Source organism: Trichechus manatus, unplaced genomic scaffold (genome assembly GCF_000243295.1).
Source record: "Trichechus manatus latirostris isolate Lorelei unplaced genomic scaffold, TriManLat1.0 scaffold00080, whole genome shotgun sequence".
NCBI classification, from domain to species: Eukaryota; Metazoa; Chordata; class Mammalia; order Sirenia; family Trichechidae; genus Trichechus; species Trichechus manatus.
Window position 1 is genome coordinate 4185721 of NW_004444016.1, and position 26095 is coordinate 4211815.

Genomic DNA, 26095 nt, shown 5'->3' on the forward strand with positions numbered 1-26095 from the left:
TCCAATCCCACCACGGCCCCAGCCGGCTGTGATCTTACTCAAGGTATTTTTGCTGCCCTGGGCCGCTCTTTCCTTATCTGCAAGCGCACAGTGCATAGAATTTAAGCCCAGTGAGTACTTACTGAGCGCTTCCTGTGTACGAGGCCTTGGCTATGCATGGCTATGCTCACAGCAAGTACTTAATAAATGGTGGCTGTCGTGGCTATAATTACAATGCCACTACACGTGAAGGGGTTCGGGTGGGGCCACAAAGGTTCCGTAGGCCAAGAGCACAAGGGAACCCAGATCGAGCGGCGTGGCGCCTGGTGTGCCCTCGCTGGGCGGCACGGCCCCTTTAAGAGCCGGGTGGAATGTATCAAAACAGAGGTCCGCGCGCTGACTGGCCGCGCGCCGCACGTGACCGCACAGCTGATTTCCTGGCCCTAGGATTTTCTTTTTCTTTATTTTTTTGTTGCCGTTGCTGCCGTCTCCGCGGCCGCCGCCGAGTGTCAGTTTCAGCGCCACCGCCTGCGGTCTCTGCGCCTCAGCTGCCCGCCGCCTCACTCCGCAGCCGCAGCTCTGCGCGCCGGCCCCGCCGAGCGTTCTGCCCCGGGTCCGAGGGCGCCCGGCGCGCACTGATGGCGCACTCGGCGGCAGCGGCGCCGCCGGGCGTCCTGGAGCAAGGCTGCCCCATCCGCGTGGAGCACGACCGCCGGCGCCGCCAGTTCACCGTCCGGCTCAACGGTAACGCGGTCCGGCCCGCCCCCCACCTTTTGTCTGCAGCCCAGCTGGCACTACCGAGACTGCTCTCTAGCTGGAGCGCCCGCGCCGCCGCCTCGCGGCCCCCGGCCTCCGTCCGCCGGGAACCCGGCCCCCAGCCCTCGGTCGCCGGATCCCTGGGTCCCGGGACCCCGCCTCCCAGACCCCGGAACCCCGAGCTTTCGTCCCCAGTCCTCCGGATCCCCAGACCTCGAGCCTCAGTCCCTGGTCCTCCGGACCCCCGGGTCGGGCCTCTGCTTTCCGGGCCCCCGGATCCCCGACCCCTGGTCCCTGGACCCCGACCCTCGATCTGGGGGAGAGGCGCTGATGTGTGTGCCGCGCCGCCGCCGGCCGTTTTTGTGCCGGAAGCTGCACTTGGTGGTTAGTTGGGGCGCGTCCGACTCGCGCGCTGCGCTGGGGCGGCTGGAGGAGAGGTCTTCCCGGGAGCGGTGCTCTATGCGGAGCACCAGAGCCGAGAGGGCAGCCAGGTCTGCGCGCAGCAGATTGAGGCGCCGGCCGGGTGAGCAGTGTCCCCAGGGGAGAAAGAGGAAGGGCAGAGGCAGCTCTGGTCCCTTGTCACCATCCGCCTGCCTCAGACCCTCAGAAGATCCGCACCTGCTCAGGCCTGACTGTTTTCCGGTGTTTGGCTCCTGGTGAGGGCTGCTGTTTGAGATCTTGCAGAGTGGGTCAGCTGTGACTGTGCCCCTTCCCGCCTTTTTCCAGCTGTTAGATTGCTTCTTGCTGTTCTTGGGAACTTTGTCTGTCTTACACCGAGGAGGTTGGAGAATCCTCTGGGTGGACCTAGGGTCGGTGGAGAAGAGGGACTTCTGGCCCCTAAGGGGGTATTTAGGAGATGACGGCTCTGAGACTTGGGCCAGACCTCTCTCTCTCTTCCTCAGTTTCTAAATCTCTAAAATGGGAATAACAGTAGCGCATACCACATTGAATGGTTGTAAAGGATGAAATGCAGTAAAAAGAGCCAAGTCTCAGAACAGCGCCAGAACCGGCCACAAACACAGTCTGATCATTATTTTTAAAGCCAGAGCGAAGGTGAGTTCTCTTTCCTGTGGAGAAAGGTTTCACTACTCCCTAGGCCACACTCCCGTTCTCCTGGGAAGGGGGCTGTAAATAGAATTATGAAATATAGGAGCACGCGCTCCCAGCGTCTCCCCAACCCCACTCTCTGCATTGATAACTTCTCTGTCCTCCCTGCCGGGCCTCCTGCAGCAGGGTCCAGCAGGAAGGGCCCTTGGAGCCACTGTGCCCATCTCAGAGAAGAGGAGATGGGAACCCCCAAAGTGAGAGCCTCCTGAGTGGCAGAGTGGACTGGGGCAGAGCTGGGACAGGCCTGACTGTGAGCTGGGCTTGCCCCAGCTCACATTGGCATTTCTCAGACCCACTCTGGGGCTGTGCTGGGTGTCAGGCCAGGCCCTGCCACATCCACTGCCTCGTGGATGCTCTGTCACAACATCCCTGTGATGTGGCATTGTTACTCCACGTTACAGATTAGTAAACTGAGGCTCGGGCCACACAGGCTTGCTCAGAAGGAAGTGGCTTGCCCAGCATCACATGGTACTGGAACTGGAATTCAGGCCTGGCTGGACTGACCCCACAGCCCATGTGGGAGCAAGTTCCCTGTTGCTGTGGGTGCCAGCCCTGGCCTGCCCTCCCAGGATGCTTAAGACCCTGCTACGCTGATGGGTTGAAGCTGTGTGGCATGTCAGCCTCCTTTCTGAGGTTCATTTGGGGACTCGGAGGCAGAAAGAAAAAGGGAGCATTGGGGGTTTTTCTTCTTTCTCTTCCAAGTAGGTCCAGCTAAAGTGCAACTCACCAGAGACGACTACCACCTGGCCAGGCATGCTAGCCTCCTCTTAGCTTGCCCTGTCCCAGGTCCAGCCTCTGGTGGCTACCTACAAATGTCAGCTCTGGGTAGGGAGGCAAGAGGTGAAGTGGAAGTGGAGCTGGCAGCTCCCCTCCAGGTTCTCTGGGCAGGGGCTGCATGCGCTGTTGGGCCTCCCCTGGGGCCACCAGGCCAGGCCAAGTCTGAGTGAGTCTCTGGGGGTAGGGGAGGGGCCCACCCACTGTCTGACCACCCCCCTGCCCTTATCTGGGGAGCTGCCAGACAAGTCCTTGAGGCTGGCAACTCCTTGCTGTATGCCCGCGGAGAGATGTGAGCACCGAGGCTTTGAGGCCAAGCGCCCCGGGCTCCAGGCTGGCAGGGCAGCTGTGTGCCCGGGTCCGCCCCAGCCAGAGTTAGGCTGAGGAGCTTCCAGCAAGCTTTGGTTCCAGGTGATGGAGGTGCGTTTATTAAGCACTTGCTGTTTTTTAGGCCCCATGCACTTGAAATCACTTATTTATCCTCATGCAACGCTGGGCAGGGTGAGGTAAAGCTGCTCCTCCCGTTTCACAAATGGGTAAACTGAGGCAAAGAGAGGTGAAATGCCTTGCCCAGGTCTTGCACCTCAGAAGTGGAAGCCTGGGATTTACCCTACAAATATTTATTGAGCACCTACCGCACGTCAAGCACTGTTCTAGGTGCTGGGGGTCCAGCCATGCTCAAGACAGGCAAAGCCCTAACGGGAGGGAGTGTTGGGGAAGGTGTTGCTACTTAGAGAATCAGGTAGCCAGGAAGGCCCCCTGGGAAGGTGGCCTGTTAGTATAGGCATGAAGGAGGCAAGAAGGGAGCCTTCACAGAGAATAGCAGGAGCAAAGGCCCTGTGGCATCTGGAGTGTGTTCAGAGCAGCAGGGAGGCCGAGGGGCTAAAGTGGAAGGTTGATAGAGGAGGGTGGTAGAAGATGAGGTCAGAGAAGTAGTGGGGTAAGCAGGGGAGGTGCAAGGGCCTTGGAAATAGGACAAAGCAGGGAGGTGGCTACTGTACCAGTCTGGGCAGTGGGAGTAGGGGTGGGGAGAAATGGCTGGCTGCTGGACAGATGTTCAAGGAATTTGCTGACACAGGGTCTCAGAGAAGGACCTCGGGCTTATCTGGTCCCCAAATCCGGTCTCTTAAACACTAGCTTGTATTATCACCATTTTAGAGATGGGGAAACTGAGTCACAGAGCCAGGAGGCAGCTAAGCCAGAATCTAGCCCCTAGGTCTCCATCTGAGGGTGTCATCATCTGAAGGCCAGAGGAAGCCTGGTGAGGCCCCCACCCCCGAGCAGCCCTTCCTTGGCCTGCCTTATCCTCCTCAGCCAGGGCTGAGCACCTCACTTCCTATAGGAAGAGGTAGAACAGGGACCTGGGTTTTGGCTTTAGCTCTGCCTCAGTTTCCTCAACTGAACCATGGGCATTTTGGTCTGCCACCTTCCTTGTGGGAATGGTGGAGCAGAGCCTCTTGCGAACCTGCCTGCTTTTGACTTCTCTGTAACTGCCTCCCTGGTCATTTCCTGGTGCCCATTTGTCCAAGGTTCATCCTGCCTGGGGCTGGGGGAGAGCGGAGGGCCCTGGCTGGGGAGAGCTAGGGAAGGGCCCTCCATTCTGAGATCTGGATCTGACTCTCAGGGCCCCAGGAGGGAGATAGTTGTAGTGACTGTCCCAAGGACAGATGAGACTCTTGGCCCCCCAAGGCCACCTGGCAGAGCAGGGACTCAGACCCAGGGTGGTACCTGCTGCCCCCGCTCCCTGGGGCTACAAGTACTGCTTCCCCCAGATAAGGGCCTGGCACTGGAGCTGGGGTGTGACCAGGTGGCCCTGCCCTTGGACCTAGAGCCAAGATAACAGTACGCACAGGCCCAGCCACCACATGCCCAGGGCACCAGGGTGGCTGACAGTGAGGCTGCTTGTATTTGCTCTCGAGGGATGGTGGCCACCTGGGGGAGGGGAGAGGGGACCTCTCTTGGGAGGGAGATGACATTTGGACTCATTTCAGATAATAAGGAGCTGATCCTTCTTGGGGGCAGAGGAGCAGCAGGAGGTCATTGGAGCTGCAACAAAGGCCCAAAGTGGGAGCAGGAGCTGGGGTCTGACGCCTGCTTTTACAGGCTGCCTCTCAGAGACCTTGTGGGGGGAGGCACAGAAGCAGGGAGGCCTCTGAGGTGGTCATGGCACCCGTGGGGCAGGCGACGAGAATAGGTGGTAGCTGTGAAGAGCTGGCTGTGGTCAGATCATGGCCACAGCCCTGCTGGAAGGTGTGGGAGAGGACGAAAACAAGGACAGCCCAAGGTTTGGGCCTGAGCCCCTGGGGTTGGCCATCTTGGGGGTCTGCAGGAGTTTGACATTGGCTATGAGGAGAGAAAGTGCATTGTAGGCCATGCGGCAGGCATGAGCGACTATTATTGGTGACCCCTGAGGACCCTCCAACAGTGAGGCACCAGGCACAGGCCAGACACTCAAGGTTGGTGATTAAGGGTCTGATACCCTCCACCCAATGAGACGTGTCTTTCCCTTGTGAGCAGCCCCACACCCGCCCTGGTAACCCTGGATGCCCTCTGGTCCCCTTCCAGCCACAAACCCTCCTCACTGAGCTCAGTCCCATTACCCACCACCTCCAAGCTGCATGACCTGGCCTCCCTGTGCCTCAGTTTCCCTGTAGGGTTATCGTGAGGATTGCTCATTGAGCATGTGGAGAAGGCTGGGCCCAAGCCTGGCGTGGCAAGCCAGTTGGTCCTATTGTCTCCCAGGAGCCTTGGGCCCCTAGAGCCCAGGCCATGGGGCATGGCCACAGCCTGCCTTGACCCCCTAGTGTGTGCTGGACAGAGGGAAAAGCGTGTGTTTGTGCAACAGATATTTCATGTGTCTGCTCTGGACTGCGCATGCGTGGTGACCAAGCCTGTGGAACCCCCAGGGGTTGACAGGGAGGCAGAGAGTCCACTACAGCCCAAGTGTGTGGTCCAGGCATATTAACTGAAGGAATAAATGAATTAATGTGTGAACGAACAGGAGAACACAAGCAGATGTGCTGGGGTTTGAGGCCCTGCTTTGCATAGGTGGATGTGTGGTGTGAAAGTTGAAACCTTTTCAGTGACTGTCCTGCAAGACCCTGCCTGACCCAGCTCCCAACCCTCTGACTTGGTTTCCTCTCTATCCCCTCACACACTCGGGTCCAGCCACCTGGTCCTCTGACAGCTATGTCAGGCTTTACGCTTGCTGAGAACGCTCTTCCCCCCAGATAGCCTTTTAGCTCCTCACCTCTTTCAAATCTTTGCTCAAGAGAGGCTTCTGTCTACCCTCTTTAGAGTTGCACTTCTTCCCTTGCCCTTCCCCGCTCTACTGCATTGACTTGGCCCGCATCCCTTCTAATATCACCTTACTTCTCTGTCTCCCCAACTAAAGTGGGACCTCCACGAGGGAGGGCTTTTTATCAGTTTTGTTCACTGCTGCACCCCTGGCACCTGAAACTTGATGATCTTCTGGGTGACTAAGTGACCAGGAGAGGTGGGCAGCTACCTCAGTGACCAGGTCAGCCCCAAAATAGCCTCCTGATCTTAGTGGCCTGTCCTGGGTGAGCTGAATTAACCCTGACAGGTGGCGGTAACTGAGATTCGAGAGCCCAGTCCCAGGTGGTGTAACCAGGGCAGTGGGCACAGGCATGTGACGCTGCAGTCGGGCCACGTGAGGATGTGCCAGGGGCTGGGGGCTCCCCTCAGCTGGGCCTCAGGGCAAGTAGGAATCGTGCCTGGCCAAAAAGGGGGGAAAGACATTGCAGACAGAAGGGCCGGCTCAAGCAAGGGCCTGGAGGCCAGAGTTCGAGTTACATAGCAGAAGGGATGAACTTGGCTGAGGATCTGGAGCCTAGACTTGCTATGTGATCTCAGATGAGTCAGCACCCCTCCTCTGCATCTCAGTTTCCCCATCTGGAGGTGGAGAGGTAAATGGTGGCCTCCATCCTAGAGCTTTAGGGAGAGTCAGCCGAGACAACCTGGACCAGAAAGCCGTGTAACTGGAGTTGGACTCCGTTCTGGTGTCTGACTTGCCATGTGACCCTGGGTGGGTTACTGTATATCTCAGCCTGTCGCTCTTAACCCTGTGACATCCAGCATAGGCTCGGAGCCCAGGCAGCATCGAAGAGCAGATTATCTGTGGTGCGTTAACGTTAAAACACAGGAAAAGCAATTTACTTTTAGTAGAGAGACATGTGACATCAACATATCTTTTAGGGCTAGTAAATTGTGTGTTCCAACCTTAGGGCCTTTGCACAGGCTGTGCCTTCTGCCATGTGTCCCCTACTCTTCCCTCTGCTGCTTCCTACTCATGTTCACAGCTCAGAGGTATTCTCTTTGGAGGGGCCTCCCCTAGCTGTCTCTGGCTAAATAGCCCCATCCTCTCCCATCTGTAACACTGTAGCAGTAGTTTTGGACCTCGTCTGACTTCAGGGAGAATGAGAATCAGCATCAGCCCAAAGCTGATTCCTGTGAGGTGGAGGTCAGACACACCTCTGCTCTCCAACCTTTTCACCAATTCTGACACCGGCTGTCCTCCCAGTGGCACTCTCTAGGGAACTTCTTTACTGGGTTCAGTAATGTATTGCAATGGCTACCCATAGCACACAGACCGTAGTCAGTTACATGGTTTATTAGGGAAGTAACATGGATCAGGATTAACTTGGGAGTAACAGGAACAGGATCGATGTCAGGAAGCACATGGGCAAGGTCTGGAAGGATCCCCCAAAGTGAAGAGGACATTCCTCCCTTCTTTAGTGTAGGATGCTTCACTTTATTCCCCCCCCCCCCCGTGCAGGCCTCCTCTAGGACCCAAGGACAGGCTCCCCTTGGCCCCCTCCAGACAGTCTCTTCTCAGCCCTCTCAGGACAGGACTCCCCTCGGCACCCTTAGGACAGACTCCCCTTAGCCCCCTCAGGACAAGCTCCTCTAGGCCCCTGCCCTGCTCAGGCAAGTGTTACAGCTCTTTTAGTTCCCCCAACAAGTGCCTGGAGGACCCCACTCTGCCAGCAAGCCTCCTACCTGAAGACACTGAGCTCTCTTGCTCTGTGGGTCAGTCAGCCCACCATAGCCACTTCATTCAGTGAGCCAGGAAGCCCACCAGTTCGTCTTGCACCAGTCTCCTGATTCTGCTGCCTTCGCTCCAGTGTTACAGCTTTCTTGTCTCTTGGGTCTAGGAGGTTCTCAGTGTAGGGACCCAGGTCCAAAGGGTATGCTCTGCTCCAGGCTCTTCTTGATGACGGTGAGGTCCCCCTCAACCTCTGTGGGATGGATGCTTATATAGGCAAGTGGCTCAATCCTATTTGGTGGATTTTACATACCCTATATGCGTAATAACTGACCAATCCCCTCTCTGGACTAAACTGACCAGTCCCCTCACAAGAGGCTCCATCTGTTCGCATAGTAACTGACATTTTCTGCTGGTAGGAACTGGCTTCTTCCCTGGGCAAAAGTAACAAGCTTCTGCAAATGACTAGGGCAGCCGTAACAACTCTCCAGGGCCCAGGGGAAAATCTCCCAAGCTGTTTTCTTTTTCTCTTTTACAGAACCAAGGCAAAAGGCCACATAAACTCATTTTACCACACCCTCACTCACTCCACTTCGGCCACTGGGCCTCCTTGCCATTCCTCAAACATGCCAGGCACACTCCTGCCTCAGAGCCTTTGCACTGGCTGTTCCCTCTGCCTAGAATGCTGTTCCTCTAGTTACCCTGTGGCTGACTCCCTCTCCTCCTTTACGTCTCCATCCCCAAACTCCTTTCTCATGAGGCTCTCCTGCCCAGCATTCACCAAGGCCTTTCCCTGTATACTTTTCTCCATAGCACTCCTTTGCTTTTCTTGTTTATTATCTGTCTCCCCTTCTAGAACATCAGCTCCATGAGGGCAGGGGTCTTGTCTGGCTTGTTCCCTGCTGTATCTCCAGAAGCACAAACGGTGCCTAGAGCTCAAAGACATTTGTTGATTGGTTGAGTGAATGAATGAGGAACAAAAACTGTGGTTGAGCAAACTTTAGTTCCTTTTCAACAGGAGGAGTTTAGGGGGTGGGCCAATAAGCCCCCACCCCCACAGGCCTTTGCCCATGCAGACCTGGGAGGTGTGAACACTGGTGTCCGGGGAGCTGCAGCCCACTGACTGCATCTCTGCCAGGGTCCGGCGGTGGTCCTGATGTATTTCCCAGCCCTGTCTCTCTTGTCTTGTGCCCTGGTGTAGTTGAGGGTTTGCTCAGCCCTGCTGTGTGTCCAGCACTGGGCCCTGGGACCTTCTGGATGGGGCTCAGGTGGGGACTCAGAGAGCTGGGCCATGGAGGGGGTGGAGGGGTCTTGGAATGCTAATACTGATGATAGCAAAGGCTTCCATGGTGCTTGGTATGATCTGTTGTTGTTCTTATTGGGTGCCGTCAAGTCAATTTTTGATTCACGGTGACCCTAGGTGACAGAGTAGAACTGCCCCATAGGGTTTTCTAGCCAGTAGTCTTTACAGAAGCAGATTGCCAGGTCTTTTCTCCTGTGAAGCTGCTGGTGGGTTACCACCAACCTTTTGGTTAGCAGCAGAACGCTTGACCATTGCACCACCAGCCCTCCTTTGGTACATTCTAGGCACCGTTAATTCTTGCCTTCCATGTGGGAGACCCTGGTTCAATTCCCAGCCAGTGCACCTCATGGGCAGCCACTTCCCATCTGTCGGTGGAGGCTTGTGTGTTACTATGATGCTGAATAGGTTTCAGTGGAGCTTCTAGGCTAAGACAGACTAGGAAGAAAGGCCTGGCAATCTTCTTCTGAAAATCAGCCAGTGCAAACCCTATGGATAACAATGATCTGATCTGCAACCAATCATAGGAATGGTGCAGGACCAGGCAGCATTTTGTCCCATTGTGTATGGGGTTGCCATGAGTCGGGGTCAACTCCACAGCAGCTAACAACAGGCACCGTTCTAAGCATGTTACAGACAGAGATGAACTCATTTAATCCTCCAACTAGCCCTTTAAGTAATGTTATAAATTATATTCCTACTTTACATTATAAATTATATCCCTGGTGAGGCCCAGGGAGATTTGCATGAATGTCCCAAGGTTACTGAGGACTCATCTCCAACAGCCTGCTCCAAATGCCGGTCCCTCCACCCAGCTTCCACTCCCAGCTTCCACTGCTGAGTCTGCAGAGGCCAGGTATCGAGTCAGCTGGGCCCGTGTAGGGTCTGAGCCTGGGCTGGCCTGCCAAGCCCTGCCTGCCTCCCCGGGTTCCTATGCCCCTGGAGTCTCCATGGCCTCACGTTGTTTCCTTCGCTCCCAGGATGTCACGACAGGGCTGTCCTGCTCTACGAGTATGTTGGCAAGCGGACCGTGGACCTACAGCATACAGAAGTTCCCGATGCCTACCGTGGGCGAGGCATTGCCAAGCACCTTGCCAAGGTAGGGTGGCCTGGGGGTGGGGGCGGTGCAGGGTGGGGGAAGTTGGGGGGGGCAGCGCCTGGGGCCAGGTGAGAGGAGGGGAGAGTCAGCATGGGGGCAGGCTGCAAGGGAGGGTGACTGGTGGTGGCTCAGGAGGGTGGAGCTGGGGGTGGGGGTGGCGCCGACCAGATCCAGCCCAGTTCTTGGTCATAGCCCAGACTCAAGTGTCCACTTCGCAGCTTGGAATGGGCTCTTGTCAGTCAATGTCACTTTCCCAGCTTCTGGGCTGGGACAGGTGCTGTGCCAGCCAGGAGGTACCGCCCTCCCACCCACCTCCAGGCACAGGGAAAGGGACGGCCAGCTGCGACCAGTCCTTTGCGGCTGGTGCCTCGGCCTACTGCCCTGCCCTGCCCTGTCCTGCCCACTAAGGTGTGGCCTCACCGCCTGTGTGTTGGGCACTTCACAGACACCTGATGTCCCCTCTCCACCCCTGCACCTGGCATATAGTAGGTTCTCAGTAAATTCCAGAGTAATTGCATGAATGAGTGGTTCACTAGCTTGTGCCGCTCCCAGCCCCCAGGGCAGCTTATTCCCCAAAGCGCTTTGACCAGGGCTGCTGGGGAGCAGGTTTGGGGCTAATGAAGAGCAAAGAGTGGCTTTAACTTCCTTAGTGGGGCTGCTACAGTAGGTTCCGTGTGTGGGTTGCCCCAGGGTTCTTTCTTTGCCTGCTCTTCCCTTTCCCCGAGGAATGAGGCCTCCTTTCCTGCCCTTGTTTATTTGGGTGCTGCCTGGGCAGGGCTGGGCTCACGGGGCCTTTGCCTTTCTAGGGCAGAAGTGTTGTGTCTAAGTGGCACCTGCCCTTTCTCCCTCTGTTCTGACAATCCTGTGAGCCCTGTCTGTGGGGAGTACCCCACATCACAGATTCGGAAACAGACTCACAGAGGGTTCATGCCCTGGGCAGAGTGGGAAGGTTGAGGGAGCCTAGGTAGGCACCTGCCTCCCTTACCTGGGGGCCTACTTGGCCCCCTGCCCTCTGGCCTCCCTGAGGGGGTAAAGGCATACCCCCTTGAGCCCCAGCCCTGCCCAGTCCTGTGACCTCCAACAGGTGCCCTCAGGGCTTCACTTTCTTTAACTGCAAAATGGGAGGATAGGATGGTGAGGCTAGCGTAGTGTCCCCAGTGGTCTGGCTGATAAAGCCTGTGACCAGGAGATGGAGAAGGGCTGGCCTTGGAGGCTGCAGAGCTGGAGAGACTGGGCAGGACATGAGAGGGACAGCGGGGCCACTGCCAGCACCTGGTAGGTGCTCAGTGGAGGCCACTTGCTAACCCCACCCAGGCCACCTCCACTGTCTTTCAACAAACATTAGACATTCAGCGGTATACAAGGCATCCTACAAGGCAAGGGAGGTGAGGATGACTTGGACTTATCCCTTGCTCTCAGGGCTCATGAGCTAGTTGTAGAGAAGTGGACTAAAGGATAATAGCCACAGGCCAAAAGCCACAAACCGCCCCTCCGCAACACCATCCCCCCACGGACATTGACTTAGGGAGGCTGCCACATAGTGTGACCTGGTGGGGTGCCAGGGGAGCCCTAGAGGGCCACGGAAACCTTCAGGCGACCCCTGCCTCAGCCTAAAGGGGAAGGCTTTGGAGGCTTCCAGGAAGCGGCATCAAAGGAGCAGGGGTTGAAGGATGGGTGGAAAAAGAAGAGGGGCCTGTCAGTGCAAAGGCCCGGAGACTCTAGGAGAGGGTGAGGCATGCTGGGGTGGGCCAGGCACAGAAGCTGGGGTGGGGGCTGTAGAGCAAAAAGGAGAGACTGCAGGGGGAGCACTGCTCTGGCTCTGGTCCCTCTAATGGCTTCTGTGGGTCTTCTGGGCTGCCCTTGCAAAGACATGCACTTTACCCACACTCACCTCCGCGTGTGGTCTCTCAGCTGCCCTGAGGTGACAGCCCATGGGGAGCGGTGCAGAGACTGCGTTCAGTCCTGACTCACTTTTTTTCTGGCTTTGTGGTCTTGGGCAGCTTGCCAAACTGCTCTGTTCCTCAGTTTCCCCAACTAAACTGGGGGATGATGTTATTCACATGTCTAAGACCACCCCAAGGTATGACCAGAGTCCTGTGGGCAGTTCCAAGTGCTGGGGCAGGCAGAGCAGGGATGAGGCCCGCTCCTGCCTTCAGGGAGCTGGGGCCGGCAGAGGGGACAGAGTGGCCACCCCCTTTCGGTCAATAGGTGTGTAGCTGCTGGGACGGCCATGCACTGCACTGTGGCCTCAGCTCAGCGGCACTGATGCTGTTTCCTCTCTGCCGGCTCCCAGGCTGCGCTGGACTTCGTGGTGGAGGAGGACCTGAAGGCCCATCTCACATGCTGGTACATCCAGAAGTATGTCAAGGAGAACCCCCTGCCGCAGTACCTGGAGCGCGTGCAACCGTAACCCCAGCCCCTAAGGCGGGAATGCTCTGTTCCGGACCTTTTCACATGGCCTTCACCTGGCCATCTGTGTGCTCTCAGGAAACCTCAGCCCTGTTGGGACCAGGCTCAGTTATTTTTGTAAGGACGCCTCTCAGTGGCCCCATCTCCAGACCCCTGGTGGCGTCCATTTGTTTTGGAAGGAGGCCCGGGATGGTGGGAGAGGACACTCTTCCTGCCTCCGTCCTCCTCCCCTCCTGGGCTTGTCCTCGCAACCGCCAATGCCTCCCTCCCCAGACCGGTCAGCCCCCTTTTCCCTCTTCCCTGCAGAGAGATGGGGGCAGAGACGGCAGGCTGAGAGTGCCATCCCAAGAGAAGGGCTGGCAGAGGATGCCGGTGGGTAGGGAGCTGGTTGCTGTGGTGAAGGGGGAGGCCGGGCAACAGTGGTCCCCACAACACCCACTCTGCAGAGAGGGGCAGCTTCTCAGGAGGCTGCTCCAGCCTGCCCATGCCTGTTGGGGTGAGCAGGTGAGGACCCAGGGCCAGGACAGAGCATGGATAGGGACATATCTGTGGCTAGCCTGGGGGTCCCACCTGCTGGTCCCTGCTGTGGGCTTTCTGGAGGGACAAGGGGCAGGGCATGTCATCAGCGGGAAGGCTGATTTGGAACCCCTGCTTCCACCTCCATGGTCGATGTCCTTTCTGCAGATGAGGAGAGTATTCCCTAAGGCCAGAGGAGCAGTAAGAAATCTTGTGTGCCAGCTGCCGGGGGTGGTAGCTCCAAGCCTTGGCTGCCACCAGGGCGGCGCCTTCTCTTTCTCCTACTTTTCTGCCCTGGTGCGGGGGCAAGGCCAAGGACGAAGGATAGTTTGCCTGAGAGAGAGGAGAAGGGGTGACTGAGTGCTGGCCCAGGCCCCGCTGTGCACACTCAACTGAGGCACACATGTACACATGCACACATGTACACACGTACACATGTATGGGATCTTAAGTGTGGTGGTGCCTCCAGCCAAGGGGCTGAGGGTGGGGAGCAGTTGGCTGCTGTCCTCTTTTCAGTACCCCATTTCCTTCTCCTTTTGTCTGTCAGCTGTGCTGGAAACCGAGGCCTCCAGTCCCCACACCCCGCTGCCCCCTATTTGTCTCTCTTCTGTCAGGAGCCCAGCCCCAGGGCTGCCATCTGGGTGTAGCCAAAGTGAATACAGGCCCCCTTGGCAGGGATCCCCACTCACTAGTCACTGACGTTGTTGCCACATGGTGGGCTTCCTCAGAGACGACGCTTCGGAGCTGGGAGGGAGGGAGGCAAAGCATCTTTAAATACCTGCCCTGCCGCACAAGAGGAGGGCATGTGTCTGCCGAGGGGTTCCCTTTGCTGCTGCCAGACATCTGCCATGGGACACTGTGGTGGGGCGTGTCTTGGTGGCTGTGGGCCCAGGGTCCCCCCCCCATCAGCCCCTGTGTGGAGCCTGGCTAGCCACCAGGACACACTCGGCTTTTCTGAGGGATTCCTTTTGGGGGCAGCAGGCATCTCTCTGGTTCGAGGTCCTTACCTCCTATCCCTCACTCTCCACAACGGTCAGATCCATTCCTGCTCCTCTGTGGAACTAGAGAAGGACCCTGGAGTCTGAGTCCCTTGTGTGCTGAGATGTCGGTCGGCAGTGAGTCCCTGGGGGATGCCCCCCCCGCCCCCCGCAACCAGGCCACGACTCGATGGTACAGGCAGGGGTAGAACCAGGAGCCCCACCACCATGCCACCCTCCTGAGTGCCAGGGAGCCAGGGTAGGTTCCACGGTGACTTCTCCCTCTGTCTGACCTTCCCTCCTCTCCTCAAGCCTTGGCACTGAGGCTCTCTTGCCTTCTTCCCTGACACTGCACTCTTGCCTTCTTCCCTGACACTGCGCTCAGAGGGGCCACCAGCTGGCACTGTGGGCAATGTCTTCCCACCTGCCGCAGGGCCACTGTGGCCTGCTTGCCTGCGGGGGTCCCTGCAGAGCCCCCAGCCCTGTGACAGACCCTCCTGCTAGGACCTCAGGAACCCCTGGGAGGGCTGAGGGCCAGCCCCCTCCTCTTCCCATCACTCTCCTTAGGAGCCCCTTCCTGAGCCTGGCACCAAGGGGAGGGAGCAGAGATGCCTGGCCTCCAGGAAGAATTAGTTGAGAGGAAGTGGGCTCAGCGCCTGTGTGCCCTCCAAGGATAAGGGGTCCCATTCCCGGCACCATTGAGGAAAAGGAAGGCTGTGGGCAGGAGTGGACCTACGGCCAGCCCAGGTCTGGGTCTCCTCCCTCCCTTGGTGTCATGGGCAGCTGGGCCTGGGCCCCCTTCTTGTCCTTCTCTGGGACCCCTCTCCACGCACACATCCTTCCCAGGCTCCAGGGCAGATTCTGCCATGCAGATGTCTCTCCCCAGTAGCTCAGTGAGCTCGTGCTTGTCCTGTGTCCCCTACGTGGCCTGCAGGGGGTGTTGGCTCCAGGAAGCCCACCCAGCCTCTCCAGGGCGGCCCATGGATCCCTGAGGGAGGCTCAGAGGGCAAGGGCGGGCACTGGGGTGCAGGGGATGCCAGCAAGGAGTGTGTTTGAGCCTGAACCTCGGATTCCGCACTGTGTCCTGCCAGGAGATGGTTTGCCATGCCCGGCTTGGCACACACATGACACACTTAGTGTTTGAACAAGGAGCTGGGCTGGAGCAGCCCCTCAGGCCACCTTGAGGGGCTGCCACCCCTGCTGGCCAGCCACGTCTCCAGCGTAGCCAGTGTTGGCATCAGTAGCCGCATCTCCCCAGTCAGGGGCGCTGTGTCCCTGCAGACCCTGCCTTGGAGCCCCCAGCCCCTCCTCATTAGTGCTGACCCCTTTGTCCTCCATCCCTGCATCCTGTGTGTCCTGCCCTCACAGGAGGCAGGTCCTGTGGGGTCATTCCGTGTGCCCAGTGGCAGAGGGACACTCAGGGGCTGAGGGTCCCCAGGCCAAGCTCTCTGCCCTGCAGTCATTCTCAGCCATCCTCTTTCTTGCCAAACTGTGCTCTGTGGGTTTCTCTTTTTGCCTGGTCACTATAGGTGGTCACTCATGTGCCTTTCTGACTCAGGACCTGTTAAACAGATGATACTGGGCCAAGGCTGCTCTCTGGACCTGTTCCCTTTTATTTTTAGCTCATGGACATCCCACATGAAGTATATTTCAATAAAGATGTGGCCTTGTCTGCCCAGCTTGGAACTGCTGCTCCTGAGAGAGGGAGGGGCTGTTGCCATCCCCACGCTGCCATCCTCATCCTCTCATCAACCCCAAGATGGGCCCCACTTTTACTGAGGGGGAAACTGAGGAACGGAAGGGTGAAATAGCCCACTGGGGTGTAGGAAAGGAAAGGAGAAGTCAGGGTCCGAAAGTGTTTTCCATTCTTCTGTCCCTGGGGTTTAAGCTCCATGGTTGTTAATCATCAGCACAACCCGGAATAGTAGAAATAGACCTGTTTTTCAGATAAGGAGAGCAAGGCCCTGACAGCAGCAGGACCTGGCTGAGGTCTTAAGGCAAGGAGGCAGTGGAGTCAAAATCCTGATCCCAGGCAGGGTGACGCTGGTGTCCATTTCCTGTCCACACCCCTTTGTTCCCATCTGGCCCAGCCCCCGTCCCATGGTCTCCAGTGCCACCCAGTCTCCTGAGAGAAGGGCACAGTCATGCTCTTAGTAGGCAGCTCCCCCTTCCCTTCCACGGCTGCTTTGTGGAGTTCATGTTCCTGTCCACCCTCAAAAACTCTTTCTTTGGGACTTCTGGCTCAGTGGAGTTAGGAGGGCTCTGGCTCGTCTTAGAATGTGGCAGTGAACAGGTCCAAAAGGTGAGCAGTGACAAACCTCAGAACCCACAGGGCAGGACTGATCTGTATGCCATGCTGGGGCCACTTCTCATCTGCCTGGGCTGCTGCAGGAGGGCAGTGACACCTGAGTTGGAATTTTTCCCTCTTAGAGCTTCCACTTGGAGTTAAAAAACAAAAACAAAAACAAAACCGTTGCTGTTGAGTCTATTCTGACTCATAGCAACCCTATAAGACAGAGTAGATCTGCCCCATAGGGTTTCCAAGGAGCGGCTGATGGATTCGAACTGCTGACCAGTTGGCAGCCGGTTAGCAGCCAAGCTCTTAACCACTGTGCCACCAGGGCTCCTACTCAGGAGGTACCCACCCCCAGACAAATGGGGAAGAGATGGGCAGTACAGTTGCCAGCCCCTTCATGATCTTACCCATCTTCCTCCCCACAGTCTTTCCACGGGATAATGTGATTAGGCTTGTTTTACAGACGAGGAGACCGAGGCCAGAGAACAGCCTAAGGTCTATCCAACTTAGAAGGAGATAGAAGAAGAATTCAAACCCAGCCCCTATCCTCTTCGTATGATGATGTGAGGTCATATGTCCACTCTGGGTAACACGTGGCCTTCGAGAGGAATAAACAGATGAAACTCAACAACTTCTTTGCTCATTTGGAAGGCTGAAGTAGGGCTCTGTTTCAAGCTACATGGCCCATAGGTAATCAAGAGTGGCTGGCTTGCGTGGAGAAGATGAAAAGCTGGGATCATAAGCAGGAATATTTATGGCACACCCAACTCTCGCTAGTCACACACTTCCCTCCCCTGCTCAGGTCTCATATTTGTTCAAGTCTGCCCAAATGTCCCCTCTGCTATTCTCAGGGTCCCACGCCTTCCAATCAGTGTCCTAACATTCACATAAGAGATCCGGGGAGGCTGTGAATTAAGCTTGTAACTGCAACCTGCAGGGTCAAACCTATGTTATCAGTTGTATTGATCTCATGGCTACAAGATATTAAAGAGATTCTTTTTCTGGCTCTCAAAGATGCTCTCTGCTTTTCTCTTCATGCCTTCATCTGAGTTTAAAACCCTGAGTTACACTTTTCTTTCTCTTGCTTCTCCAGTGCAGGCAGAAGCAGCCAGCCTACCCCCAGAGTCTTTGTAGTTACCAGTCCTGTTACAACGATCAAGTGCAGCAACCATTGGACTCCCAAGCTTTGCCTACAAGAGGCACTTCACCCCGGGTGGCCATAGGTGATCTTTTAAGTACTAATTTGCTTTTGAACTTTGCTGTGAACTTGCAGGGCACCATTTTCCCCTGGGCAATGAGGTCCTTACTGTGCTCCAGTCCATTCGGGTCAGTCAGATAATCAATCCTGGATTTCCAGCTTTTAGGGACTATTTCCTGGGAGGTCATTTCTGCTGCCAAGAACAATATTAGTGTATCAAACAGGAAATTTAATACAGGGAATTTGTTACTGTATCCATCAGGATTCTCCACAGGAACACTGATAGGATGTGTGTATGTGTGTGCACGTGTGTGTGTGTGTGTGGACAGTTTTTTTCTCTAAATTTTATTTTGTTGTTTTTGAGAATACACAGCAAAACATACACCAGTTCAACTGTTTCTACATGTACAATTTAATCATTCTCACCCTCCTTTTCTGAGTTGTTCTTTCCTCATTAACATACACTCACTGCTCCATAAGGTTTGTACCTAATCTTTTGAGTTGCTATTGTCAGTTTGATCCCACATAGTTTTGAAAAGAGCATATGGTTAAGGCAGACCTTTTTTACTATTAAGCTAAACTATTGTTTGATTTTAAGATGACTTCAGGGGATATTTTTAGTTTAAGAGTTAAAGATAATTTCAGGGCAGCAGTTTCCAGGGTTCATCCACCCTCCGTGGCTCCAGAAAGTCTATAGAGTCCATGAGAATTGGAAATTCTGTTCTGCATTTTCTCCTTTTGATCAGGATTCTTCTGGGGAATCTTTGACAAAATGTTCAGTAATAATAGCCGGGCACCAGACAGTTTTTCTGGTCTCTTAGCAAAGGAGGCAGTTGTTCATGGAGACAACTAGCCACACATTCCATTTGCTCATCTTATTCTTCACTCACCTTCCTTTGTTGCTCCAGGTGAATAGAGACCAGTAGTTGTGCCTTGGATGGCTGCTTGCAAAATTTTAAGACTCCAGGCACTATGCAACAAAGTAGGAGGTAGAACAGAAGCACTAAACATATTATTAGGCAATTAATTGGGATGTCCCATGAAACTATGGCCGTGAACCTCCAAGGAACCAAATCCCCTGAGGTATTTGGTTGTACATAAGCAGCCTCAGCAGCTACTTTTTTTTCTTTGTCACTGTTGTATAATATCTGTGACACGACTTTTGCCAATTCAACTTTTTACAGGTGTACAACTTATTGACAGCAATTACAATAATCAGCTGTGCAGCCTTACCCTTAATCAATGTGATTTTCCATCCTGTTAACTCCCCTTGTCCCCCTCCCTTCCACCCCTGGTAACCACTAATAAACTTTGGTCTCTATACATTTGCCTTTTCTTGTCTTTTTATATAAGTGAGGTCATACGATATTTGTCGTTTTGTGCTGGCCTATGTTGCTCAGCATAATGTCTTCAAGCTCCGTCCATACTGTAGCATGTATCAAGACTTCATTTCTCCTGCCAGCTGAGAATTCCATTGTATGTATGTACCACATTTTGCTTATTCATTCATCTGTTGCTGAGCATTTAGGTTCTTTCCACCTTTTGGCTGTTGTGAATAGTAGCTGCAATGAACACTGATATACAAGTCTCTGAGTCTCTGCTTTCAAGTCTTTTGGGTATATACCTAAGAGTAGAATTGCTGGGTCATATGGTAGTTCTATTGTTAGTTATGAGGAACTGCCACACTGTTTTCCACAATGGCTGTACCATTTTGCGTTCCCACCAGCAATGGATAAGTGTTCCAGTTTCCTCATATTCTTGCCAACAGTTGTTATTTTCTGTTTTGTTTTTTTTTTTTTTGTCTTTCTTAGCTATCCTAGTTGGAGTGAAATGGCATCTCGTTGTGGTTTTGATTTGCATCTTTCTTATGGTAATGATACTGAGCATCTTTTCATGTGTTTGGTGGCCATTTGAATGTTCTCTTTGGTGAAATGTCTATTCAAGTCCTTTGCCCATTTTATGATTGGGTTATTTGTCTTTTTCTTGTTAAGTTGTCAAAGTTTAATATGTATTTTGGTTATTAGATTCTTGTTGTATATATAGTTTCCAAAAATATTCTCCCAAGTTGGTAGCTTGTCTTTTTTTAATTGAATTTTTTTTTATTGTACTTTAGATGAAGGTTTACAGAACAAACTACCTTCTCATTAAACAGTTAGTATGCATATTGTTTTATGACATTGGTTAACGACCCCATGACATGTCAATACTCTTCCTTCTCAACCTTGGGTTCTCTATTACCAGCTTTCCTGTCCACTTCTGCCTTCTAGTCCTTGCCCCTGGGCTGGTTCGCCCCTTTAGTCTTGCTTTGTCCTATGGGCCTGTCTAATCTTTGGCTAAAAGGTGAACCTCAGGAGTGACTTCATTACTGAGCTAAAAGGGTGTCCAGGGGCCACACTCTCAGGGTTTCTCCGGTGTGTCAGGCCAGTGAGTGTGATCTTTTTTTGAGTTAGAATTTTGTTGTACATTTTTCTCCAGCTCTGTCCAGTACCCTCTATTGTAATCCCTGTCAGAACAGTCAGTGGTGGCAGCCAGGCACCATCTAGTAGTACCGGACTCAATCTGGTGGAGGCTGTGGTAGTTGTGGTGTATTAGTCCTTTGGACTAATCTTTCCCTTACATCTTTAGTTTTCTTCCTTTTTCCTTGCTCCTGAAGGGGTGAAACCAGTGGAGTATCTTAGATGGCCACTTACAGGCTTTTAAGACCGCAGACACTACTTACCAAAGTAGAATGTAGAACATATTCTTTATAAACTATGTTATGCCAGTTGAGCTAGATGTTCCCTGAGACCCTGGTCCCCACAGCCCTCAGCCCAGTAATTCGGCCCCTCGGGGAGTTTGGATTGGTCCATGGAGCTTCCATGATCGTACCGTGAACAAGTTATGCTGGCTTCCCCAGTATTGTGTACTGTCTTACCCTTCACCAAAGTTACCACTTATCTATTGTCTAGTCAGTGTTTTTCCACCCCTCCCTCTCCCCCTCCCGCCTCGTAACCATCAAAAATTATTTCTTTTTGTGTGTAAACCTTTTCATGAGTTTTTATAGTAGTGGTCTCGTACCGTATTTGTCCTTTTGTGATTGACTTATTTCACTCAGCATAATGTCCTCCAGATTCATCCATGTTGTGAGATGCTTCACAGAGTCATCATTGTTCTTTATCATTGTGTAGTACTCCATTGTGTGTATGTACCATAGTTCATTTATCCATTCATCTGTTGATGGGCATCTGGGTCGTTTATCCGTTCATCTGTTGATAGGCATCTAGGTTGTTTCCATCTTTTTGCTATTGTGAACAATGCTGCAGTGAACATGGGTGTGCATTTGTCTATTCATGTGACAGCTCTTCTTTCTTTAGGATACATTCCTAGGAGTGGCATTGCTGGATCATACGGTGTTTCTATTTCTAGCTTTCTGAGGACATGCCATATTGTTTTCCAAAATCGTTATACCATTTTGCATTCTCACCAACAGTGCATAAGAGTTCCAGTCTTCCTGCAGCCTCTCGAACATTTGTTATTTTCTGTTTTTTTGATTCATGCCGGTAATGCCAGGGTGAGGTGCTTTCTCATTGTGGTTTTGATTTTCATTTCTCTAACGGCTAGTGATCTTGACCATTTCCTCATGTGTCTGTTAGCCGCTTGAATGTCTTCTTTAGTGAAGTCTCTGTTCATTTCCTTTGCCCATTTTTTAATTGGATTATTTGTCATTTTGTTGTAGAGGTATTGGATTTTCCTATAGATTTTAGAGATTAGACCTTTGTCAGATTTGTAATAGCCAAATTTTTTTTTCCAGTCCATACGTTCTCTTTTTATTCTTTTGGTGAAGTCTTTTGACAAGCATTTAAGTGTTTAATTTTTAGAAGATCTCAGTTATCTAGCTTATCTTCTGGAGTTTGTATGTTGGTAGTTATGGTTTATATCCTGTTCATGCCATGTATTAATGTCTCTAGCATTGGCCCTATTTTTTCTTCTATGATCTTTATAGTTTTTGGTTTTATATTTAGGTCTTTGATCCATCTTGAATTAGTTTTTGTGTATGGTGTGAGGTATGGGTCTTGTTTCATTTTTTTGCAGATGGACATGCAGTTTTGCCAGCACTATTTGTTTAAAAGACTGTCTTTTTTCCCCATTTGATGGACTTTGGGCCCTTGTCAAAGATCAGGTGACCGTAGGTGGAGGGATTTACATCTGGGTTCTTGATTCTGTTCCATTGGTCAATGTATCTGTCATTGTACCAGCACCAGGCTGATTTAACTACCATAGCTGTATAGTAGATTCTGAGGTCAGGTAGCATGTGTCCTCCTGCTTTCTTCTTCTTCAGTAGTGCTTTACTTATCCAGGGTCTCTTCCCTTTCCATGTGAAGTTAATGATTGTTTTTTCCATCTCTTTAAAGAATATTGTTGATATTTGGATCTGGAATGCATTGTATTTGTAGATTGCTTTGGGTAGAATTGTCATTTTCACAATGTTGAGTCTACCTATCCATGAGCATGGTATCTTTTTCCATTTATGTAGATCTCTTGTTTTCTTGCAGTAGTGTTTTATAGTTTCCTTTGTATAGGTCTTTTACATCCTTGGTTAGATTTATTCCTAAGTATTTTATTTTTTTAGGGGCTATGATAAATGGTATTGTTTTCCTGATTTCCATTTCGTCATTCTCTTTTTTGGTGTATAGGAATCCAACGGATTTTTGTATGTTTCTATTGTATGCTGCTACTCTGCTGAATCTATTCCAGTAGTTTTGTCGTGGAGTCTTTTGACTTTTCTATATATAGTATCATATCATCTGCAAGTAGGGACAGTTTTACTTCTTCATTACTGTCATGGATTGAATTGTGTCCCCAGAAAATATCTGTCAACTTCGCTGGGTCATGATTCCCAGTATTGTATGATTGTGTATCATTTTATAAATCTGATGTGATTTCCTTATGTGTTGTAAATTCTATTACTATGATGAGGTTATATGTGATTTCCTTATGTATTGTAGACTCTTATCACTATGATGAGGTTATACTGATGAGGTCTACAAGATTAGATAGTGTCTTAAGCCAATCCCTTTTGAGATATAAAAGAGAGAAGCAAGCAGAGACACATGGGAACCTCACACCACCAAGAAAGCAGTGCCGGGAGCAGAGCGTGTCCTTTGGACCTGAGGTTCCTGCGCTGAGATACTCCCAGACCAAGGGAAGACTGATGCTTTACAAGGACCTTCCTCCAGAGCCGACAGAGAAAGCCTTCTCCTGGAACTGATACCCTGAATTTGGACTTGTAGCCTACTGGACTGTGGGAGAATAAACTTCTCTTTGTTAAAACCATCCACTTGTGGTATTTCTGTTATAGCAGCACTAGATGACTAAGACAGTTTACCAATTTGGATGCCCTTTATTTCTTTTTCTTGCCTTATTGCTCTAGCTAGGACTTCCAGCACAGTTTTAAATAGGAGTGGTGATAAAGGGCATCCTTATCTTGTTCCTGTTTTCAGTCTCTCCCCATTAACAATATTGACTATTGGTTTTATATAGATGCCCTTTATTATGTTGAGGAATTTCCCTTCTGTACCTATTGAGAGTTTTTGTCAGGAATGGGTGTTGGACTTTGTCAAATGCTTTTCTGTGTCAGTTGAGATAATCATGTGATTCTTTTATTCATGTAGTGGATTACGTTGATTGATTTTCTGATGTTGAAACATCCTTGCATACCTGGTAGGAATCCTGCTTGGTTGTGGTGTATTTTTTTTTTTTATATATGATGCTGAATTCTGTTGGCTAGAATTTTGTTGAGAATTTTTGCATCTATATTCATGAGAGAGATTGGTCTGTAATTTTCTTTTTTTGTAGTGTCTTTGCCTGGTTTTGGTATCAGGCTTATGCTGGCTTCATAGAATAAAGTTTGAAGTATCCCTTCCTCTTCTATGTTCCGAAATAGTTTGAGTAGTACTGGTGTAAGCGCTTCTCTGAATGTTTGGTAGAATTCTCCAGTGAAGCTATTTGGGCCAGGGCCTTTTTTTACTGGGAGTTTTAAAATTACCTTTTCAATCTCTTCTCTTGTTATGGGTCTGTTCAGATTTTCAACATCAATTTGTGATAGTTTGGGTAGGTAGTGTGTTTCTAGAAATTTGTCCTTTTCGTCTAGATTTTCAGATTTGTTGGAGTATAGTTTTTCATAATACTCGGTTATGATCCTTTTTATTTCAGTTGGGTCTGTTGTAATGTCCCCCATTTCATTTCTTATTTGGGTTATTGTGTCCTCTCCTGTTTTTCTTTTGTCAGTTTGGCTAGTGGTTGTCGATTTTGTTGATCCTTTCAGAGAACCAACTTTTGGTTTTGTTGATTCTTTCTATTGTTTTTCCATATTTCATTTATTTCTGCTCTAATCCTTATTATTTCCTTTCTTCTGGTGGCTGTAGGCTTCTGTTGCTGTTCTTTTTCTATTTGTTCGAGTTGTGTAGCTAATGTTTTGATTTTATCCCTTTCTTCTTTTTTGATGTGTGCATCCATTGGTATAAACTGACCTCTGAGCACTACCTTTGCTGTGTCCTAAAGGTTTTGGTATGATGTGTTTTCATTCTCATTTGATTCTAGGAATTTTTTGATTCTATCTTTGATTTCTTCCATTACCTAGTGGTTTTTAAGCAGGATGTTACTTAGTTTCCATGCAATTGATTTTTTTTCCCTTACTCTTCCTGTTGTTAATTTCTTTTTTGATGGTGTTGTGATCAGAGAAGATACTTTGTATTATCTCACGTTTTGGATTTTGTTGAGAGTTGCTTTGTGGCCTCAGAGGTGGTCTGTTCTGAAGAACGTTCCATGTGCATTGGAAAAGAATGTGTACTTTGCATCTGATGGGTGGAGTGTTCTATGTATGTCTATGAGGTCAGGTTGGCTGATTGTGCCCTTTAGGTCTTCTGTATCTTTGTTGAGTTTCTTTCTAGTTGTTCTGTCCTTTACCAAGAGCGGTATGTTGAAGTCTCTTACTGTTAATCATGGAACTGTCAATTTCTCTTTTCAGTGCTGTTAGAGTTTGTTTTATGTATTTTGGAGCCCTGTCATTGGGTACATAGATATTTATTATGGTTATGTCATCATGCTGGTTCATCCCTTTAATCATAATATAGGGCCCTTCTCTGTCTTTTATGGTGGATTTTCTTTTAAAGTCTATTTTATCTGAGATTAGTATTGCCACTCCTCCTTTTTTTTTTGGTAGCTGTTTGCTTGATATATTTTTTTCCATCCTTTGATTTTTAATAAATTTATGTCTTTGTTCCTAAGGTGTGTCTCTTGTAGACAACATATTGATGGATCCTATTTTTTTTTTTAACCATTTTGTTACTCTCTATCTCTTTATGGGTACATTTAGGCCGTTTTTGTCAGTATAATTATTGATAGGTGTGAGTTTATTGTTGTCATTTTGTAGTGCTTTTTTTTGCGGTGCTAATGATGTCTTTGTTCCTCTTACTCTCCTGTGCTGAATTCCTTTTGTGGATTTTTTTTCATTTGTTTTGTTTTTGAAGACTTTGTTTTTACCGAGACTTTATGTTTTTCTTCTTTATTTTGATGAATAGGTTTGTTAACTTTCTTTGTGGTTACCTTGAAATTTACCTTTATCTTCCTAGGTCAAAGCGGTCTATTATTATTTGGTATTGCCTTGCCTTCTTCTCCATTAGAAGTTCTGGACTTCAGGCAATGTGGCACTATAGTCAGAAGCACCACGCCATCCCTCTGCAGCAAAGATCAGAAAAACTAAGTCAAACACAGTCACATGTCAATCCTGAAACCCTAAGCATCAAATGAAGAGATAAAGAACTCAGCCAAGCACCGAATGGAATAAGACACTCACCGAGAACAGAGAGTGAGGAGAGATACATGCAGAGGTCCTCTATTGGCTACCGCAGCACAGATCTGCCATCTTGGACTCCTTTGGGAGATCAGCAAATGGGTACAAGAAAGCAGCATCACAGAGCTTCCAGCAGGAGATGGAACAACCAGTAACCAGTGATACAGGCTTTCCCACCCCCTACCCTTCTTCACCCCCACTTAGCCTCTTCTGCTTCATGCAGCCACAATCTCTTGGCCAAGAAGCACCAGCTTCACCCTGGTGTCACTTGGATTCCACCTGCCTGCACTGGCCAGCTGCCTGAGTGTCTTTTGTTGGCTGCTGGTGTTACTTTTTTCTGCTTCTTTAGATTTCTTCCTTACCTTTCACCACCTCCCCCTCCTTTCTCTCAAATACCTGGCTCTGTGCACCATCTTTGTTTCTTCCTGAAAGACTGCGAAACACCGCTCGACTGTGAAACTGCTTCCTGGCCCGTGCTGCCATGCTGGTGGGACCCCCAGGGCTTCTTTGTTTGTTAGTTTACTCTGATTTGTTCAGTTTTGATTGTTTTCTTTTTCGTTTTTCAGCTTGGGAGTCTCTTCTAGCCAGGCAGTACTTCACAACTTGGAAGCTACTCCCTTACGTTGCGCAGACGCACAGGGACATCCTGGGGGGGCATTTCTTTTTTCTTGTTTTTTTTTCTTTTTGTTTTTTTTGTTTCTTTGTTTTGTTTTCCTCTCTCTCTCTTATTCCCTTTTTGTCTTTCTTCGTTTTCAGTCTCTTGATTTATTCTTTCACCCTTTTTCTTTTCATTTTTGTTTTTCCCCATTTCTCAGTCTCTCATCTCTCCACTCCGATAGCAGACT

General features: G+C 50.9%; 1 protein-coding gene across 3 annotated transcripts in view; it reads left to right on the top strand.

Annotated features, from left to right (window-relative positions):
* Positions 1-416: 416 nt before the first annotated feature.
* The window catches only part of NATD1 (N-acetyltransferase domain containing 1), a 36328-nt gene continuing 10649 nt past the window's right edge, over positions 417-26095 (top strand). The window contains exons 1-4 of one of the 3 annotated variants that reach the window (XM_023735563.1): positions 417-723; positions 9905-10023; positions 12317-12381; positions 17315-17444. In XM_023735563.1, the coding sequence (XP_023591331.1) occupies positions 618-723; positions 9905-10023; positions 12317-12381; positions 17315-17444 (420 nt within the window). In that variant the 5' untranslated portion in view covers positions 417-617. Of the gene's footprint in view, positions 724-9904; positions 10024-12316; positions 14162-17314; positions 17829-26095 lie in introns of those variants that run through there. The other 2 variants (XM_023735562.1, XM_004381024.2) reach the window with 2 other exon arrangements.